At 42.6% G+C, this 21,220-nt stretch overlaps 2 protein-coding genes across 5 annotated transcripts; one reads left to right on the forward strand and one right to left on the reverse strand.

Annotated features, from left to right (window-relative positions):
• Positions 1 to 1,903: 1,903 nt before the first annotated feature.
• Positions 1,904 to 9,816, reverse strand: proca (protein C (inactivator of coagulation factors Va and VIIIa), a). 4 transcript variants are annotated; one of them, XM_085140860.1, is made up of 10 exons: positions 9,698 to 9,816; positions 9,413 to 9,464; positions 9,250 to 9,333; positions 8,049 to 8,206; positions 7,868 to 7,892; positions 7,429 to 7,539; positions 5,980 to 6,120; positions 5,043 to 5,158; positions 4,588 to 4,705; positions 1,904 to 2,612 (listed from the first exon to the last, which is right to left on the reverse strand). In XM_085140860.1, the coding sequence occupies exons 3-10, from the start codon at positions 9,317 to 9,319 to the stop codon at positions 2,023 to 2,025; spliced, it is 1,329 nt and encodes a 442-aa protein (XP_084996986.1). In that variant the 5' UTR covers positions 9,320 to 9,333; positions 9,413 to 9,464; positions 9,698 to 9,816; the 3' UTR covers positions 1,904 to 2,022. The 4 variants fall into 4 exon arrangements, with proteins under 4 accessions (XP_084996986.1, XP_084996987.1, XP_084996988.1 ...); XM_085140861.1 differs by having other exon boundaries at positions 9,413 to 9,597; positions 9,698 to 9,810; XM_085140862.1 differs by having other exon boundaries at positions 9,413 to 9,625; positions 9,698 to 9,808.
• An 83-nt stretch (positions 9,817 to 9,899) lies between these two features.
• Positions 9,900 to 20,519, forward strand: LOC146496970 (uncharacterized). Its single transcript, XM_085140829.1, has 6 exons — positions 9,900 to 12,273; positions 14,874 to 15,079; positions 16,216 to 16,648; positions 16,833 to 16,913; positions 17,346 to 17,426; positions 17,799 to 20,519. The coding sequence occupies exons 2-6, from the start codon at positions 15,056 to 15,058 to the stop codon at positions 18,641 to 18,643; spliced, it is 1,464 nt and encodes a 487-aa protein (XP_084996955.1). The 5' UTR covers positions 9,900 to 12,273; positions 14,874 to 15,055; the 3' UTR covers positions 18,644 to 20,519.
• Positions 20,520 to 21,220: the final 701 nt, after the last annotated feature.

The raw sequence follows: 21,220 nt of genomic DNA on the forward strand, positions 1-21,220 counted from the left end.
TGGCGGTTCGTCTTGTAATCGGAAGATTGCCGGTTCGAGCCCCGGCTCGGACAGTCTCGGTTGTTGTGTCCTTGGGCAAGACACTTCACCTACTGGTGTTGGCCAAAGGGGCCGATGGCGCGATATACCAGTGATACCAGTGAAATGACAAATTGGCTTTCTCATTCGGCTCTTTCTTTACCACAACAGATTGGTACAGCAGCCGCATGACTGTGAATGTCCCGCCAGCCCAACTGTCAATCGCGCGTCCCACTCGGCACTCACTCGTGAGCAAGATGCTAAAATACTTGAACTCCTACACCTTGGGTAGTAACTTGTCCCCAGTGGTGATCCTAGCTGTTTGGCGCCCTGGGCAAACACTCCAGAACACCCATCCCCCAACTCAAGGATCACCACAACATAACCTAACAGACCTACACCTTAGTTCACAGATTCACTTTGTCGAGGGTTTATTTCTGGGATTTCACACAACCTAGGATTCAAATCATGAATACATAATGATGTTGGATTTACAACATTATGATTGAAATGTGCTCTTATTGGAAGCAGCCGCCCCCCCCCCCCCCCTCCCCTTTAGTCCGGTTATGTGTGAGACTTTAAATCATCAAACTGTAAATTATAAATGTTAAAATGTTATTGATCCCTTAACCCCTGGTCCCAAAGTGTATATTTATTTTCTTACTCTTCTTATATATATTGTTTGTTTACTTGCACTGCTGTAAGTGGAGCCTCGTCGTCTCGTCTCTCTATATACTGGACTGTATGTAGCGGAGATGACAATAAAGTTTACTTTGACTTCAGCAGCAAGCAGGCGCACCGAGGACTCTCGCTCACTTTTCGCGTATAGAATTTTGATAAAACATTGGTGCAGATTATGAGTCTGTATCATAATGTCTGGTGTTTTTGTGTTTGTTGTTTTGTTTTATTTTGCGAGTTGGTTATTAGATGCTGCTCCAGCCGGTCAGTACTCCTCTCTGTGCCGCAAGCAGCAGGCGCACCTCGCAAACGGAGGGCGCCCTTACTCCCGGCAAATGGGCGATAGAAAACCGATCGGTGCCTGTACCATTCCCAATATGCGCTGGCATGATGTTGGGGCAGCATGAGTACGAGCAATTTGTACGAGTCCTTCGCACTCGGCCTCAAACTGCTCCAGGGCAAGCTGAAGGTCCCCAATCGATGAAGCCACAGAACCACATCAAAGAAAATCCCACAAAATCCAAAGATAAAAACCTGAAGCCAAAGTGGAGATACTACAGCTAGATATTTTGTCCATAAAAAACTACGAACAGATCCAAGGCTCACTAGAAACATGTCCAACGTAGTGCCAACAATTCGAACCAACTAGTTCTGACTTCTTCCCCACCAGAGATGTAACGTTCCATGTCCCAGGGGCTATATTCAATACCCAAGAACTAACAGAGAGTCTCTGTGGTGTAGCCAATCAAAGACATATTCTGTACTAATTAGCAGGTACACTTCATGGATACAGGACTCCCCACGATCAAATCTCTGTCTGTTCAAGGAGACTATGATATCTTACCAAACTATGGCTGTGACCTGTGTGGTGAGAGGCTTGAAACACTGAGAGCAGCTGAGCTGTAATGTTTTCTAGCTGCATGTTTTCCTTTATTTGATGGATGTAATTTGATACAAAGAAAATAAGTCCTACATTTTTCCTCAAAGATTTTCTTTTTGAGTAATTCATCAGTAATTTCTGGAAAGAGTCAGCTGATACAAATATATTTTTGGCACTTAGAGCATCTAAAGGCAAACACCATTTGGATTTGTTATAGGCAGACATTTTTCCATTGATTAATTGAGTATTTCACATTATTTGAAACAGATACGTAGCACTACAGGTCAGAGGGAATTTAAATTGTCTGGAACTAGTGGAAATCACTGGTTTTAAAAAAGCAAACAGCTGCGTCTTCATGGTAAATCATTTTATTTAACAAAGTGTGTTACATTTTTATGTGGGTTCAACAGGACAGGGCCCGAAACAGCTGTTGTGGATAAACTGGTTCAGAAGCGTGGGTGTCCTTCCGGGCGATGGCCTCTGTCCCATTCTTCACGCACACTATTGATCCAATTATTGTAGTTGGACACTTTTGTGTAGATTCCCAGTTTGTCCAGCTGTCCACAGCCCTCACCCCAGGAAACCAGGCCAACCAGGAACCAGGTGTCCCGGTACAGAGTGACCATCGGGCCCCCGCTGTCACCCTCACAGGCATCCTTCCTCTGTCCAAGGACACCGGCACAGAGGACGTTGTTGGAGATCGTGTGGGGGAACATCTGCTGAGAACAGATGCTGTGGCTGACCAATGGGATTTCAATAACGTTGAGCGCTGAGCTGTACTTAGTGCTGTTCATCTCCTCTTTGCCCCAGCCAGAGACAACAGTCTTAGTGCCGTTCAGGTGGAGCACCCGCTCGGCCATCTCGCGTCCTGGCAGACAAATGGGGATGATGTGCTCAGTCATGGGAGCAGGGGTCTGTAGGCGCAGCAGGGCAATATCATTGTCCATGGTCTTGCTGTTGTAGTTCGGGTGTTTGAAACCTTGGACGACATCCAGGATGACCTCAGTGCCTTCGTGTTTAAAACGCTCATAGTCACCTAAAGACACAGGTTGAGGACTCATGGTTAATGAAAGCTGATGTGTGTTTTCACTCTGACTACAACAGGGATCTCGAACTCCAGGCCTCGAAGGCCGGTGTCCTGCAGGTTTTAGATGTGTCCGTGATCCAACACAGCTCATTTAAATGGCTAAATGACCTCCTCAACATGTCTTGAAGTTCTCCAGAGGCCTGGTAATTAACTTATCATTTAAATCAGGGGTGTTGACCCAGGGAGATATCTAAAACCTGCAGGACACTGGCCCTCGGAGCCTGGATGTCGAGACCCCTGGACTACGATGTGACCTATTGGTTTTGTAAAGTTTTAGTGCTTAATGGCAAAATAGCAAATTACTTCAAATAATTGTATATACAGTTGAATAAAAAATAAAAACTGGAACATTTAAGTACATTGAGTTCTCTCAATGTACTTAATTCCCACCCCCCTGAACCACTTGTAACCGGAAAGTTGCAGGTTCGATCCCGAGCTCTGTCTTGGTCGTTGTGTCCTTGGGCAAGACACTTCACCTACCGCCTACTGGTAATGGCCAGAGGGGCCGATGGTGCGATATGGCAGCCTCGCTTCTGTCAGTCTGTCCCAGGACAGCTGTGGCTACAACTGTAGCCTCCACCAGTGTGTGAATGTGAGAATTGTAAAACACTTTGAGGGTCTCGAAAAGCGCTCTATAAATGCAATCCATTATTATTAGTAGTAGTATTCCAGCTTTATTTGTCACTGTTGAATTAATGTTCATGTATGGAGTCCTTAGGATTGTCACCACAATGGGCAGTGACAACCTACCAGCTGCCTCTGCCATGGAGTCTCACTCTCACTACCTGTTTAGGTTTACAGATCAGTCCCATGGCATCTTCCTGCCATCTAATACTAATACCGGTGATCAGTCGACAGCTATGCTGTTCATAGACTGACGTGACTCCACCAGTTATGCATGCCTAGCAGTTTGTAAACCTTTTAGCCTGTGTTTCTTTTTTAATAACTACACTTATGAGCATGAACATGGTGTTTGTTTGGACTAATTTATGTCTATTCATCAAAAACAAAACTCTGGGCAGTTTATCAGCTGGTCCGGGGTTCTCTACAACTGCCCACATGAGAGGTAAAGTCTCCCGAGATCTCACAAGTGAAACCCCTTCAATAATTTCACATATAGACCCAAGAAGGCCAGGTATTTTGAAGTACTGAGCATAAAAGCACACTCAGAACCATATCCTCCATGACCTGTAGTTACATAGAGTTGCGCCCTTATACTCTGGAAAACCCCCAAAGGCCAGGGACATGAGTATCCTTCACCCATCTGGCACCTCTTTCCTTGGGTAAGTCCAGAAATAGAAAGAGTCCAGTCCCAAACCTGGATTTGGGTTTTAGAGCCCATGGCTATGGGCTGAGGTGTGACCCACTATATCGAGTTTATTTGCTAAGAACCAGAGACCTGATGGTACGAGATCCAGTCTGCTGTGCTGCTCCAGCTCAGGTTCCCAGGTATCTAAGCCCAGTGCCCATCTCTGTGGGTGATGGGTTTACAGAATGGCCGATAGTTTCTTTAGGTTGTGCCTGGTCATACCTCACAGATCAAGGCCCAGCAAGGTTTACCAGCTCCTCTTTATTCATTTAATTCATTCAGTTTGTTTGAATCACTTTTAGTCTTGTCCTTATTGTTCTCCCAATATCACAGGCAATTAAAAAACTCCTTCACTGTGGTGATTTTTATAACTTTATATATTGCTTCTAGTTTATTTCTGTGTCATACAAACTAAATTTAAGGTAAACTGAAGTGTTTTCTCTCTGTGGGCGAACAAACAAGAGGCAGTCTCTCCAATCATTTGTACTTCAGTATAATCAGATTGTTAATCAGTTAGTTACCGCGTTGATCTTTCTAATCACTTCGATGTCATTCATTTCTGATTATTTTACATTTAATTATAATTAGTGTCTGTCATCTGCAATGGAAACTCACCGAGTCGTACACTGAACGTTAAGCTGTTGTCCAGACAGTGAGCAGCTGTCAGAACCCAGCTCTCATCGATGAGGACACCCCCACAGTGAAATCGACTCCTGTAATCCATTACCAGGACCTACAGGTAAACACACTATCAGGTATTAATGCTCCAACTTGGATTCTGCTGACAAGATAACATCTTGACATTGTGAAACAGCTTTGTTTCACATATTAGTTCAGATTTAAACACAAATTAGCAGATTTCTTACCAAATTCAAATGTATATAACCTAAAAAGAGGGTGTTGCCAACATCTGATGTTGGAGTCTTAAGGTCTTAATAACCTTATAGTACCATATCACCATTACAGCACTTTGATTTCAGACTGCAGGCTGCTGTAAGGATACAAATCTAACAAGCTAAAGTTGCCAGCATGACACACCCAGTGTGTATTGTAGGTTTTTTTTGTAGTACCTGCCATGGACTCTCCCCTTTCTTGCCCACCTGCCCCCCCACCATCCAGGGACGGAGGCCTTTCGGTGGTGGGCTGTATGATGTGCCGGCTAACAGCTGTCCACAGGATGAATGACCTGTAAAAACACTGTATTAAAGCTACAAAATATTAAGAGAAACATAAAATAATCTCTCTCTTTTCCTGCCAGCAGCTTGTGTCTGTGGTTTGTGCCTGTTGTGGATGAGCAGTGTGTGACGCAAACTGCCACTAGTCTGCGTTCACTGTTCTGAGATCAGTTACTAACTGTGCTTCATATGGAAACACAGCTACCATTAGCAAGTAAACCAGCATCAGTGAGTTTCACTTGATGACTTGACTTGTGCAACTGGCTTGAAGCGTCTGATGGTGTCACCACATCCCCATTAAGTTGATGAAGGCTCGTAGGGTCCTGTTCTAGCATCCATGTGCGAGACATTGAGTACATGACTGTCATGTAGCCAAAACAGGCAACAGGCTGGTCCGTCTGATCTTATCGTCTCGAGCAACTGCTCTGTCTACTAATAGGTCAGTGTCTTGCAGCTCTACTGTTTCTGAGCCATGTGCCTGTTCATGCTAGCTCCTATGATGCCTGACAGGAGCATCCATGTGGTGATGAGACATATTATTGGTCGGTAGTTGGATGATAATCCTTAACAATCATGTGGTGGTTCATTTATGCTTCCAGCTACTCAAGGAGTGCAGTTAGCTTCTTTAGCCAGTAGGTGTGAGTCATGTCAGGGCATGTGCTGTCCAACTCGTCAGCTCTTCATTATCGAAAGGATTATCCAGAAAATCGTAACACATAAAGATTTATTGAATAACAAGTCTATATAAAGTGATGAGAGAATTTAATTTTTGGTTGCTAATAAACATTTTGTTTACAGCCAGCAAGTGAAGTCAGACTAGAACTGCTCTTACTTTTGGGAACACATTTCCTGGAGTCATTAGTCGGTTTGTATCCATTCACACAGCTGCAAGTCCTCGACAGGCCGTCACCGCTCTCCGTACAATCGTGGTCACAGCCGCCATTATCCACGGAGCAGTTAGTGGCTGTTATAGCTAGATGGAGATGGGGAACAGGAACACGTGAACTTTTCAGGTTTCACATTAAGTTTTAGTGAATGTTACATTGATGTGACTCAGCCTGTAAAAGAAACAGCAGCTACGTCCAGCTGCCAGACAAAGTCTCACTAACAAGCAGTGTTGGGAAGGTTACTTTTAAAATGTATTCCATTACAGATTACAGATTACATGCCCCAAAATGTATTCTGTAACGTATTCCGTTACGTTACTCAATGAGAGTAACGTATTCTGAATACTTTGGATTACTTAATATATTATCATGCTGTTTACAACTACATGAATGTACTATTGCTGTGATTTATTACTGTTACTGAAGGTCCGCGGCTCCGAACCGTAGTAAAGGGACCTCTGGCTAATACGTCGGGTTCGTGTCGGCTCGTAGCTGAAAACTAGCTTTACTTTGTTGTCTGGGTCAACTTTGCTAGCAGAGACAGAGAGAGGCGTTGAAAGGCTGCTCCAACAGAATTTATTGTTTTTGGAGGAAAACACGAACACGGTGTACAGTCGAGTCTTAATAGCTTACTTACAACTGGGCTCGTCAGGCTCTCTTCTTGGCTGCAGTGGTTATTATTATATTTACATGCTTCCAGCTCCCGTTTCTGCTCGATGACAGCTCGTACTTTTCCTTTTTCTCCCTCCCTCGCTCACAGACACATAACGTGTATGGCAGTCCATTCTCCCTGCAGCACGGACTACACTGCCCATGATGCTACATTCTTTAGAGCTATACCTGTAGCATTCTGCCTGTTAGCTTAGCACAACAACAACAGGCGCTCTCTCACCCAGGAAACACGCAGAAAGAGAACGTCACCCTGTAACCATGGCAACCGTAACGCTGCGTGGAACAACAGAACGTAGCTGTCAAACAAAACCCAAACAGCCCTGACCCGCCACAATATGAAACAGGGAAGTACCGCCGTGTAATCCATTTATTTCAACAAAGTAACTGTATTCTAAATACCACCTTTTTAAACGGTAACTGTAACAAATACAGTTACTCATATTTTGTATTTTAAATACGTAACGGCGGTACATGTATTCCGTTACTCCCCAACACTGGTAACAAGTTTTAGCAAAAAAATAACCCTCGTAAATACTTTGTTACTTAGGTTCGTTTGTGTGCGCAGTGGGTGATTTGTATTCTTTTTGCTGATTCTCAAGGTTTAATTAAAGATGTGTTGCTTGATGCAGTTTCATTACATTGAACACACCTTGCTTCACTTTTGTACAGTCTTTTTTTTAATATAACTTTAGAAATGCTCCTAGGTAACCAAAGACACTCACGATATTCACAGTATTTGCCCTCATATCCAGAGTGACAGCGGCAAGCGTAGGCTCGGAGCATATCCACACAGTCTCCATGACTGCACATGTTGGACTCACACTGGTTCCCATCTGAAATACAGTCAGATAACATGAGTATTTTTCCCATGACTATCTGCAAAGAAAGAAGATGTCAAAAGCCTCGCCTGAGTGACGCTTTGGGAGGAAGACAGAAGCTAAATCTTATTTGACAGTACATTGTTGTAAATGTACTGTAATCTTGTGCTTTTGGGTAATCAGGCAAGCATATCACAGCCCATCCCAAAAAATAAGTGAAGAAGCTGTCCTGAATTCTCCTCAGTCTACACATCATTCACGTTCCAATCATCAGAAATATTAAAATAATATTTAATAATTTATACATGGTATTATTTTTAACTGTCAAACTGAACAAACTTACCTAAGTAAACTGTCCAGAACTCCAGCTGTAAAGACACAGAAACAAACATCACCAATCGCACACACCTCCTGTGGGTATTTGTCAAGTCGACACTACTGTGTCACGTTCTCATCAGTCATAAATCAAAAAGCCAGATATTTTTGCTTATTTTGAACTACAGTGTGTTAAAGAGACATCTTACCGTAGCTTCTCTGGTCTGGAATATCTCTCTGGCCTCTTCAAAGCTGCATTTCTCCTCAATACATTCTCGCTCCAGGTTTCCTGGTTTCAGCTCCTCCAGGAAGGAGTTCGCCCGACGAGAGCGAAGCAGCATGTGAGCCCGTCGCGGGTCCGAGAATACTGAGCACAGAGTGAAGCAGTGATGCAGACCAACGCTCAGACAACGGCTTCTTTAACTGTTTTCCCCCAAACATCACGTTTTTGGAAAGCACTTTGTTGTCATTTGGACTTAAATCTTTGGGATTCTGTGAATTTACTCTCATTCAAACCACTCAGAAATTTAAAGGAACTCTTTAAAAACTCATCTGATCTTAATAGAAAAAATAACTGATATGTGCAGGGTAATGTGTTAGGAATGAAATCATCAATCCAGAGATGGCAGAATGTAAAGACATGTCAAAAAGCTAAGTGAAGGAGTGATGTGGCAAACCAGTAGAATATTTTGGAATTTCTTTCCAGCAATGCAGAATAGTGCTCAGTAATTCACATGATTCCCGTGTGTTGTATGCATGCCTGGAAAATGCTCCTAATGAGACGACAAAGGGACAGATCTGGACCAGGACATCAGCGAGCATCTGGACAGTCTGAGGTGTTCGATAGACTGAAGCATCTCCCAGAGGAGAGACAATTATATTATATTATATTATATTATATTATATTATATTATATTATTTCAGTTATTCTGACACTATAATCCATTCTTGGACTACACCAGTTTGCGTGATTCATCTTTCTAAACTATATTATTTATTTTGGGTCCCCTCACTTCATGTTTTGCGTGAAGCTGTTTTGGCTCCCTTTAAGGTCACCGTCCACTGGAGCCAGCTTTCTTCTGATTGGCTCAGGATCAGGTAGGTGTGCACGCTGACCTCATTACCTGAAACTTTGTCCATGTTTCATATGAGCGCCCAGTTGAGGAACAGGTAAAAGCACAATAGGTTCACTTTCCTGGCAGATGAACGCTTTGTTGCTAAAACGTATTCCACGGCTGACCTGCCGACAGTGAAGCTCTCACATTATTTCCCGTCAGGTTTATGTAATTCAGTGAGACTCCAAGACACGCGTGTAACATAACATCTGTGGCTACCTAACCTCCGTGTCTCTTCTTTCTTTTACAGACGTATTGATGTTTACTTATCCCGTTCGTCTTTGATCACACCCACCTGACAGACTGATGACTGACGCCGACCACAGAGCAACGCCGACACACAGACAGAGGGCGAGGCGGGACATGACCTCGATCACTCCTGCAGGAAATCAGACAGTTATGTCTTTACTGCTTGTGTTTATCCAGTTAGCATTAACATCCAGCACAATGACACTTACAGATTTAAGGTATGAATAGTTGAGTTCTGGAGGAGCTGCAGACGAGTCCTCACTGTGAGTTAAAAAAATCCCTCAGTGGAAGATTTCTACAATATTGATCGGCAGGGAACACAGAGGCCTCCAGTCAGAGGCGCACAGCAGGACACGATCACCGTGTGAACCTCTACGACCTTTGACCTTGTGAGCTAACAACAGGGCCTCAGAGACAACATCCTAAAACGTTCACAGGACATGAAACAGAGTCACGGAGAAACGAGAGGCTTTCAGGAGAGTTTTGGTACTTACATGTGAAGAATGGAAGCCGTGGACAGAGACGATGCTTCGCGGTTTCTGCCGTGTTAATAACTAACTCCCAGTGTTTACTGAGAGTCCACAGTCTGCAGCTGATCGCCGTCCACCAACACTGTCAACACAAACCTCCCCTTTAGCCTCCACCCACTCACACAAAATGCTACAAACCTTCAGACACTAGCAGGACTTTTCACTGTGTACCCACCACACAATAGATCTGTGGTTATCCACCTCAAACACGGACGTGGATGAAGTCTTCACGTCTCCATCATTTAAATCACTGTCTTTGGAAGCATGAACACCTATGAGCCTACAAGATATCTGCAAAGATCCTGAACAAAGCCCAAAGCCTGTGAACCAGACTAGATCTTGGTATGACTAAAAGCTAAGTTAATGTTGGCTGTTTGGAGTTGCTACGTTATCATCTAACGCTAGCAAGCTCAGTCTGTGAGATGCATTGAGAGACAGACATGTTGGTTATAACCTTCATCATACTTGGTTGTGGGCACAAACAGCTGGAGACACCACAGCCAAGTATTCCTGGATGCATCCTCAATCATCCAGGTAAGGAAATCCCAAAAAGTGGATTTCAACCTGGTATCCTTTCCTTTAAAGTTCACCATCTGGTTTTCAATTCAATTTTATTTATACAAGACCAAATCACAAAACGTGGGAAGGTAAAACTTCCCCCTTTAACAGGAAGAAACCATGCATGGGTAACCAGGCGGGAGCCTTTCCCAGCTGCCACAGCGTGAGCGGCAGGACACGCTCACACCTGCAGCCGATTTGCAATCACTGCTTAACCAACATTTGAGTCTTTGGAGACGAGAGAACACAGGAAGGTCCCGACAGGCAGCACTAACCAGCACATCACTGAGTCACACACACAAAAAGCTGGAGACCTGCTGGAGGCTCCAACAGTCACCAACAGCACAAACAGGGTGGAGAGCTCATTCTGGGCTGCAGTTTTACACTTCAGCATCAGCTTCAGGCTGCTAGACATTTAAACTTTGGCTACGTTCACACTGCAGGTCTTAATGCTCAATTCAGATTTTTTTGTCTGCTCGTTCACACTACAAATAAAATGCGACAGCAAACGCACTCTAGTGTGAACGCTCAAAGCGGCCACATGCGCAAAAGAAGACGTCGCACACAACGCGCTCTGTTTAGACCCAGACCAACAGTATTGTTTGACTGATGGCCTTAATATAAAGACTTCGGACTTCACGTTTCCCAATTTTTGCTTTAAGTTATTTTGTTATTTACATAATAATGTAGATAACCTAATAATGATCCTTATTGCTGTTTTAGAGGAGCTTCAAAGGATAGTTGCAGATTTCTGTCAGAATCTGCAGATTATACAGAACAAATAAAATGTTCACGTTTCTCCAACGTTGTCTTCCCAACAGTTTCACTGGATGGCCAGGAAGCGTTCGTCAGTGACGTAAAAGACGGATTTAATGCGACTTGACCATCAAACAGCGGTCGCTTTCTAAAACATCAGATATGTATCGGATTCAGCACCACATACTGTGAGGTTTGCCTCACGTTTGTGGCCATCCTCAACACATTTACATACAGCTATTTTATTTCAGTGTAATATTCGTTTATTTTCAATGTAATTTTTAATTTTTAAAAACATTTTATTGATCTTTAATATTTTTTAACATAGAATATTGTTAAGAAAAACCCAGACAAGGAAGAAGGCATGAGTCCTGTTTTACACAAATATTGTCTTAGTTAGCAGGAAAAGCAGGACTTTACCTTTGTCAATTAAAATTATGGAACAAGCACAGAAAGAGTATAAAGAGAGTGGCATCACATAACTAATAATCCTCTGATTGGAAAGATATTAAAATCCAAATAGAAGGAGGAGAACAGTTTCTAACAAGAAAGCATCAGGAAGAAAAGCTTTTTTGTCTCTGAAAGAGGACGGAGCACTGACTGACATTTATCTCCTGGAGATCCAGTGTCCAGCACTTTATTCTGGTCAGAACAGTCTCATCCCTAAATGTTTCCAAGCAGAGCCGGTACCTAACAGGAATCAGCTGATTGTAATGATTTGAGCCAAAGCCAGAAGGTTTTAGGGGCTCATGTTTCACTCAGGAAACAGTTCACATCATTTATAGATAAATTCATTCACTCAAGTATTTGACACTGTTTTAATTAAACCACAAGAATGAACATATATCAGGACAGAGTACGTGAAAGAGAAGCTTTAAGATTTTGGTATTAGATGACTTTGTGAGCACTTTTCTGAATCCTCAGCCTTGACATTAGTTTTTGTTCATTTTTGTTTTCTCAAAGCCAGAAATGACCATAAGTGGATGAGAGACTCCATGAAAGAAGCTGTCACATGACCCTCTAAAAACTTGACATGTCTGAGTTAAAACAGCTTTTGTGTTTGTTTTTCGGAGGAGAAATCCATAAAAGCTTCCGAAGTAAAGAGCCGGTCTCGTTGTCAGCTGCCGGAAACACCCAGAGAGCGAGCGGTTACAGGCGTGAACCCAGGCCAGCCTCCACGGTGTCTCTGAGCACCGCCTGCTGTGGAAACCAGGACACTTATTAAGGTTAACCATTCATCTCCACATCCTCCTTTGTGCCTCAGCCTCATTCCCTCAGCTTGGTTTACTCGAGTGTCCTCAGCTGATTTTATTTCTCCTGAATAAAAGCTGCCCTCGGGACATAAAGGAGCCATCTCTGGTTCCACGGATTTTAGTAATGAAGTGATTTTGAAAGTGATGTGGGTGTGGCCTTCCTGCGCTGGTGAGACCTGGCTGCTGCATTGTATATCTTTACTTTATGATCAGACTGCACATAGTTTATCTTTGATGGTAAGTCTATTATTACTTTAAGTATATCCTGTCAGAAGCAAAGAAAGATTAGCAAAAGACTAAAGACTCTGATTTTAGCAACACCAGTTTAACCCTGGAGCAGTGGTTCTTAACCTTTTTGGAGGTGCTGAACCCCACCAGTTTCTTATTCACTGAACCCCTCTTCTACGGAGCCCCACAAGGGACATGGGAGAAAAAAAATTAAGACGGACTTTTACGAGATCTCTCAAAAGTTTTAGCCGCATTCTTCGGAGGCCGCCAGCTCGAAGCCGACTGGGAGGTCGAGTCACGATGTGCCGGGAGAGCGGTGTTCCTCCCGGCTGTAGTAGGTCTCGACCTCCCGTTAGCTTCGAGCTAGTGGGTGTCAGATCTCCGAAAACATCGGAGCTCTTTTGCAAATTTGTGATGTCTTGTAAACCGAGCAGGTATCTGACGTTTACACAACTACATTCACGCCTCAAAATATCTTAAAAGTGTATTTTGTGACCCAGAAAGAAGAATATTACAACTAAGTTGCTGCCGCCATTGTTGGAATTCAACTTTCGCGAGATCTCAGAAAAGTTTTGCGAGATCCCGAGTTAGTTTTGCGAGATCTCACGATGGGTGCGATCGAAAAATAGGTTCGATCGCACCCAGGTTAAGAACCACTGCCCTGGAGGTTTACCTACCCCCAGTAAAACCAGTACAGAACTGCCAAGCAGAAGCTGCAGTTCCTATAGTGGCCACTTGAGGCTGGCTCCAAAGTGACTCAGTCCCAGTAAACTCGCATGATAAAAAGCTCCAGTTCAGAGCAGAAATAAACATGTTTACAGGCTACAGGCTACTAAAGATGGTTTGGTCTCTATAGCTAATTTTACCCAACTAGGCGAGTTTTAGCGAACTCGACTAATCCAGTTCTGCTGAGCTGTAATGTTTGGGTGCTTTGAGGTGGATACACCAGGCCTGGCGGTAACACTGTGCTAAATATACAAAATTCTAGTATTTTATTTATACATTACTTCAAAATAACTAGTTCCAGGGAGCAGCGCCCCATTTGACAGCTATACTGCCCTCTTGAAGCTGCCATAAAAAAAAAGCAAATCAATTAAAAGTTTGGTTTTACTAAAAATAAATAAAAAGCCACATGTTTTAAGGGTTCTCCACCAACAGGAAATTAAATTAGACCTGTTGTCTTCCACATGTCTAAGTGGTCAAAGTACTCAACCTCAAATTGCCCTGATGGACGTGTCTGAGTGTTAATAGCATAGAATAAAAAGCATTTTACTGTGAAAATCATGGCAATCTGAACTTCACACATTGATGCTAAAAAAAAGAAAGAGACAATGAGAGTGTGGTAAAAAGTACAGAGAGTAAAAGTTCAGACTCAATACTTAATAAATACCTGCAGCTTAAACTTTATGTTCACTGGGTCATCTTGAAATTAGGCCAGTTTTAAATTTCAGCTACAGGTTGTTTTTCTTCCCAGGCGTATAATTCGTTTTTTTAATATTGTGTATCGAGACAGTCTCATGAGATGTTTCATAGAATAAAATCATTGTTGTGCAGTAAAATGTGCTAATAAAAAGTAGGCTGCCCTTTGTGAAGCCTGGCTGCCTCCTCAGTGTTAGATTACTGCATTGTTGAACATCATGCTGAATAAATTATTACAGCTTCATCATTATGTGGCGACTGCGGTACTTGTTTGTACTTAATCTTTTGAACCTAGTGATAAAATAGAGGTTAGTCAGAAATAATAGATACATAATTCATTTATGCCACACAGCTTTTGGTTTACAATCACAGGCAAAGTTTACAGGATTGTTTTTTAAAGAGGTGGCAAAAACTAGACGATGGGTGTTCTGAGAAATCAGAAAAATGAGAAAACCTTTGTGGATCTAATAGAAAATTATATAAAATCCAAAGGAACAACAGTGGCCATAAACCTGAACCTGCAGGTGCGTGCCTGCCCAGCAACATCAAAGCATGAACGACTAATCTAGTCAATAATCTAATAAAGGTAAAGAGTGGATCAAACCACTGCCAGGTGGTCACAGGAAAACGATAAAGCACCTGCTGTTGCATCAATATGACAACACAAGTTTGGTCCTGACTTGTTCCTCACTCATTCAAACATGAGTTGCACATCAACGGTTTGATTCTAAGAAAACTAAACGGACTCATTTCCTTTAGTCTTTCATGTTGTTTCGTTTTTTTATGTCACTACTGGTGTGATTGCTTCAGCGAGAGGCGTGGAAAGGAAAGATTAAATGTGTTTTTTAAAGGATGAGAGAAAATGGAGGGTGGAGAAAGATGGCACAATAAACAGAATCATCTCTTCTTTCTGTATCATGTCGCAGGCAGAACGCCCAGTTCTTCCTCACAATAGACACCCCTGCTGTCGCTGCCCTCCTCCCCGTGTTTCCAGCCTTTGTCTGCAGGTGAGACTGAACCTGAAAGATGTTTTGTTTTGCCCGAGGCTTATAAATGCATCAAAGCCTCTTCCAGCTAGCTCATCTTCCCAAATCTGCTTCTCCAGAAGATGCAGCACAGCTCGGATGTGGCGGTGAGTCTCTCCAAAGCATCTCAGAGGATTTTATTTTCAAGTCTGAGAGAAATTTAGGTTATTTTTTTAAATGTATGCTTCAAAAAAAGACTAAAACTTTCAAAATTCAACTGCATGTTTCATCCAGACTGAAAACTTTTTATACAATGTGACAGTAAAAATTGTGTTTTTAAAACATTTTAATGTTTTTAGTTGTCGGACTTGAATGATTATTTAAAATTGATTTTATGAAACAGACCAGGATGTGAGGGCATCATGTTGAGTGTCCACAGTTTTTTGTTAGCGTTTGTCACATAGGACACTTATTTAGTAAATGCTTTTATATCTGTGCGGTGCGCCACAGGGGCCAGCTCTGGGATCGATTTCATGCTCTCCTCGTCTCCACTCGGGGTGTAAATGTCACAGACACAGCGTCTCTGAGCTTTTCTGTGCTGATGACACATGCATGTACCTAAACACTCCAACACTGGAATGTTAACGTCTCCTAATAGCTGCCTTTTTACAACAGCATCGTTTTATTTAGTTGATCTAAAAACAGAAATCATCACTTGTGAAACTGTTAGTCATCAGCTGGTTCTCTTCATTATCAAGTCTTTTGCAAAGAGTTTTCCATTTCTTGAATATTTATTTCTTGCATTTTGAACAGCGCAGCTCGAATCTAATGCAGTCGAGTTTAAATAGTTTCAGAAGCAAATCTTATTTAATATTTTTTTGAAAACAAGACTATTTTGTGCACTTTTATCTCATCGGGTCTGAATTACTTTAACGGCCTGTTTACTACTGAACATGAGATCCACTGAACACAGAACAGAGCTCGACAGATGTGATCACATCAGTCCTGTTTTAGCATCTTTACATTCCCAACACATTTTACATTTCTGACCTCTAAGTACCAAATACATCACACACACGTGGATTTCTTTGTGCAGAGGCCTTTTGCATGTTCCAGGGCAGAGTTGCCCATGTATCACCTTTGCTGTATCATGTAACTATCATCAATAATCATTTCAACAAGTATCTTATGCAAGCTGGGGAGTCAAAAAAGAAAAGACATTTGACAAATGTTACAGACATTCAGATGGAGTTGAGTTAACTTCTTTCCTCCGGGGCTCTTCTTCATCTTCTTCCTTCTCCAGATGTTGACGAGGTTGCTCGGACTGCTTGTCTTGTCCTCCCTCTGCTCAGCCATGTGGATGCCTAACGACACCAGAGCACACAAAGGTGAAGAGGAAGGCTCCACATATGATCCCAACACCTACCGATGGGATTCCCCTCCTGAGAAGGGAATCCCATCGTTGTCACCCGAGGCACGCAGAGGGCCTCTTATGATGCCTCCAACAGGATTCCCATTTCCACCCTTTGGCAACAACTCTGAAGGTCCCAACATGCCCAGGATGTGGGGGGGCAGTACCCCACCTTTTCCACCCATGCCTGACACAACAATCTGTGACATGCTGCTAAATGCACCGGTACCCCCGCCCGCCGACCAGATTCCATTTTTTTGCATCTGTAAATACTGCAAAGGAACCGTAGGACCCAAAGGAGACCGCGGTGACCGAGGTCTTCCAGGTAACCTGATTAACAACAATTAAAATGTAAAACTTGAAAATCATTAATGTCTGAACAAATGTCAAGGATTTAAAGTTTGAAGCAAGGCAGACAGCAAGGTTTGGAGGATGATTCCTCTTTAGTGATTTAATTCAAATTCAAATCTGATTATATTGGAAGTAACCTGTCTTTAACTTTTGATCAGGTCCTCCCGGGAGCGCTGGAAGAAGAGGATTGACGGGGTTTCCAGGTCCCAGAGGGTTTACAGGCTCTCAGGGGATAAAAGGTGCGTTACACACCAGAGGGGTGTGTGAAGAAGCACATTTACAATCGTCAGGGTCTTTAACATAAAAGTGTTTTTTTTACTTTCCACACTGAACTAATCAAACCGAGTTGCAACACAAAGCAACGCTGAAACTAAGGGGGAAGAAAATGAGACACTGACTTCCTGTGAATTGAATTTATGCTTCTTCTCCTCACGTACTTTTCTATCGATACTGAATGAAATCCACCTTAAAACTCCACGAACTGAATCTCATTTTGTTTCTTTTTTGTTACTCTAACCTGTAACTTTGTTACTCTAACCTGTAACTTTGTTACTCTAACCTGTTGTCATCTTTAAATGTATCTTTCAAAAAAGCTAATAAGCTTAAATTCAGAATTGTTGGTTTTTCACCTCCCCACCATATTTTGTTTCCTTTGTCTTCTCTGTTTACAGGCCAGAAGGGAGAAATGGGGGAAAAGGGAATGCAAGGTGCAACAGGTTTCACTGGCACAAAGGGAGATCGAGGATTTAAAGGTGGGTCTAGATGGCATTATGGAGGTCATCCTATTTAAAGCGTGATTGGTAATACGTGGATATTATTAAAGCAGGAAATAATACCTGTTAGTGCTTTGTGTGAATGTGATTTTATGATGGTTTAATGATTTAACATTAGTACAGGGTGGGTAAGGTTTGGGTTCAGGCATGATTTGAGTGGAAGATTGTAATTCCAAAGTGCATCCTGGAAAGATCCAGATGGATTCTGGGCAAACTGGCCAGCTTCATCAGTCTACATACAGAAGATGGAGAGAAATGTGGGGATTCTGAGTAAATACTGTTGGAAACTGTTCAGTAAAATAAAGTGTTAAACTTGATCGTATTTGTGATGTATGCTGTGGCTGTTTCCAGGGGACAAAGGGGACCAAGGATCAATGGGACCCCCTGGTGCATCGGGCCCTCAGGGGGAATCTGGTATATGCCCTGCCACCTGCGAGAGTGTGCCAGGTGCACCTGGTACCCAAGGACCCCCTGGACCAGCTGGAGCCCGTGGCCTGCCAGGGGTGTACGGTTCTGATGGACCCAAGGGCATAAAAGGTGATAGGGGTGACATGGGTTTGCCTGGAAACCCTGGCAGCGATGGTGAGAAGGGTGATCGAGGTGAGCAGGGGGTGTGCAAGTGCACAAATGGAACAAATGGTGCTGATGGCAAACCAGGGCAAAAGGGAGACAAAGGGTACAAGGGTGATACTGGTTCCCAGGGTATACAGGGCACCATGGGGTTAAAAGGCAACCAGGGTGATATGGGTCTCATGGGGCCACCTGGGCCCTGCTCTCCAGCCATCCAGTCAGCATTCTCCGCCTGTATCAACGAGTCATTTCCAGCTCACAATTTTCCCATTCCTTTCCCACACATGCTTACCAACCAGCAACACCACTTTAACCGAAACGGCATCTACACAGCCCCCGTCAATGGCACCTACGTCTTCTCCTTTCACCTGTCAGTTGCTGTGAAACCGCTTAAAGTCGGCCTGTTCCGCAATTACTACCCTGTAGCTAAAGTAACAGAAGCAACCATCCCAGCCACCACAAGCCAAACGGTCGTCCTCCACCTCGACATGGGAGACGAGGTTTGGATGCAGGTGAAGGACCCCACCACCAATGGCATGTACACTGATAATGAAAGCACTAGCACGTTCTCTGGGTATCTGCTGCACCCCGACACCTGCGAATTTCCTATGGCAGAAACTTCCTAGAGTCCACCACCACCAACGCCACATCCTGGACAGTACTCCTGGGATGGTCCCAACCCTACCACCCCTCCACCAATTTAGTTTCTTTTCAGTTGCACAGTTGTAGATGAGGCACAACAAGCATCCAATCAACTTCTCAGTGATTTTATAACTGCACGTTTTAAAGGAGGGGTATTCTAGCAATGAAGCAATGACAATTGTTAAAATAGGTTTTTCTACCAGAGTTATGCTGAATACAAGTTCTACTGTAGGACCATTGTACCACACTGTAGTTACTACTCAATTAAAAGAAATCAGGTTTTATTTCTTGGGTTAAATCTGATTCTGTTTGGTTGTTGAAGCTGGCATCACATAAAAGGAAAGGCCAGCAAACAAACCCAAACAATAAACACACAAAATCCTTCTTGAAGTATTTGTTTAACTCTTAGCATGTTAGCATATTCAGGCAATTATTGTCAAACGTTGTCTAAATGAACCTTAATTCCAACTGTTCCTGGGACAATAAAAACAAGTCAAATGAAATAAAAAAGCGTTACAATGTTGCAGAATACTAATTTAAAAACGTTTTCACCTGGAAGTCACATGTCTAACAAACATTCTCCTGACTGCAAACATCTCTCGTCTCTTATGTCACACTTAGATGACACAAAAATAAACTCCCCCTAAAATCAAGTCCTGTTTTACTGGTAATGTGGCTTCAAGTACTGGTTCCAACTAAAATATCTTCAATCACTATTTGAATAATTTGTGCTTACTGGCTTTGACGAACCTCTCAGTTATCTGTCCTCTTGCAACAGTTTAAAGACAGGATGTATTCCTTGTGACAGATTGGAGGCCTGTCCAGGAAGTATCCTGCGTCACACCCAGTGACTGCTGACCCTTCTTTTAAATGTGGCTGTGATTCAACACTCATATGAAAATGCATCTCGGCTTGTATGCCAGCATCTGATCATGCACTAATCAACTGTTAGCGCGCCCTTTTATCAGAAAGCTCATTTAGCAGCAGAGGTTTAATATTGTTGATAGAAATGTAAATACGTGAATCAGCTGCAGGTGATGGAATAACGTCACCCACAGGTCTGTTGAGACGGAGGTTTAAAAGTTTACAGTGAAGGAGCGGGAACAGAGCTGTGACGCAAACGAGACGTTGAGGCTGAAGACATGGCAACGAGACATGTGCCGGCAAATCAACGAGACATGTGCCGGCAAATTCTCCACAAAATCAGTGAAATTCTCTTCAGGTTCATCGAGTAAAAGAATCATAATCTCCACAGAGCTCCACAGTACACATAAATATTTTAAAAGATATAAAGAGTGAGAACAAGTGCCATTATTTTCTTAATGTTTTCTAAATTTTGAAGAAAATCTAATTTTGAATGTAGAATAACTGATTAAAGGCTTTTCTCGCTATTTTTAAGGTTTTATTTTTTTATTATATGATTTAAAACAAAGGTTGTACAATGATCTACCTGTGAAACTATCACTGCCTGATGTCTCGCAGCATTAAACTTCCACTTTATAAAATGTATCATCTGTAAAACCTGCGACACCATCAGGTAATGTTGGACGTGTGTTTGGAGTCAGACAGTAAACAGAGCGTGTTGCACGTGTAACAGGTTGAAGCATCGTTCACCTTCTCTGAGGTGTTTCAGCGACCACACCGTGTCGCCTGTTTGTGCTTCGGGTTGTTGCGATCTGTGCATCGTGGGTTTTGTTTGAAATTAAAAACTTTCACCTAAACTTTGTGTTTGAGTTATTTGAAGCTCATTCTTGCCAATGAATCTCGTGTGCAGAGCAAAACCAGACATTGAGCCCGGCTGCTCTAAACTTTAACACACTGCAGTTTATTCTGATTCAGCACTTGATGCAAATTCATCTGCTAATTAAAAATGATAATTTTTCACTTAAGGTGATTGTTAAATATGGATTGTTAAAAAAAGAATACAACATTTTGTTTAGCTGTGCATTTCATGACACTCAGACTCACCTCACACAATAACAAACGTTTTGTTTTGAATGCTGTTGAGTCCAGTGCACAGCGTGAGCTGATGTAGATCTGAGCTGGAAGGAAATCACTGAGAGCAAAGATTACGAAGCGTTTTAATTTCTAATATTTTAATGTTAATTTGGAGCCTGTGTAACTGCATCAGCAGGGGTGTGAAACGTCCACGTTGAGTTTTATTGTGTAATAATTAAAGCTGCACTAGTTCAATTTGATGACCAGGATTTGTTGTTAGAACATGAATCTGCAAACACACGTCTTCAGCAGGAATCGAGGGGCTTGGAGAACGACACAATAAACGAAGAGTCTCTTTCTCTAAGGCTTTAAAAACAATTGACTATGTGCACGTTAGCATATGCTACTTCCGGTGCGGAACTCCTGTGGGGAGCTTTGTTTCCGGTGGTCCTATTCACACCCTGTTTACGGTCCAAAACAAGTTAATCAAATGAATGAATCAAGTGGCGATTTACATTTCTATAGATGTCTCGGGCATTTACCCAATATATCTGTAATGATGTTCATCGACTTGTCAATATTTTTTTCCCCACGCCTCAGGGGAAAAGAGAAAATGGATTCAA

This window comes from Neolamprologus multifasciatus, chromosome 18 (assembly GCF_963576455.1).
Source record: "Neolamprologus multifasciatus chromosome 18, fNeoMul1.2, whole genome shotgun sequence".
NCBI lineage: Eukaryota > Metazoa > Chordata > Actinopteri > Cichliformes > Cichlidae > Neolamprologus > Neolamprologus multifasciatus.

Coding starts and splice junctions, on each gene's coding strand:
- proca (XM_085140860.1), bottom strand. CDS start 9,319: ATGTCCCGCCTCGCCCTCTGTCTGTGTGTCGGCGTTGCTCTGTGGTCG. Junction 6,121..7,428: donor GGGCAAATACTGTGAATATC/GTGAGTGTCTTT, acceptor ATCTCCATCTAG/CTATAACAGCCACTAACTGC. Junction 4,706..5,042: donor AAGGGGAGAGTCCATGGCAG/GTACTACAAAAA, acceptor GTTTACCTGTAG/GTCCTGGTAATGGATTACAG.
- LOC146496970 (XM_085140829.1), top strand. CDS start 15,056: ATGCAGCACAGCTCGGATGTGGCG. Junction 15,080..16,215: donor AGCACAGCTCGGATGTGGCG/GTGAGTCTCTCC, acceptor TTCCTTCTCCAG/ATGTTGACGAGGTTGCTCGG. Junction 16,914..17,345: donor AGGCTCTCAGGGGATAAAAG/GTGCGTTACACA, acceptor CTCTGTTTACAG/GCCAGAAGGGAGAAATGGGG.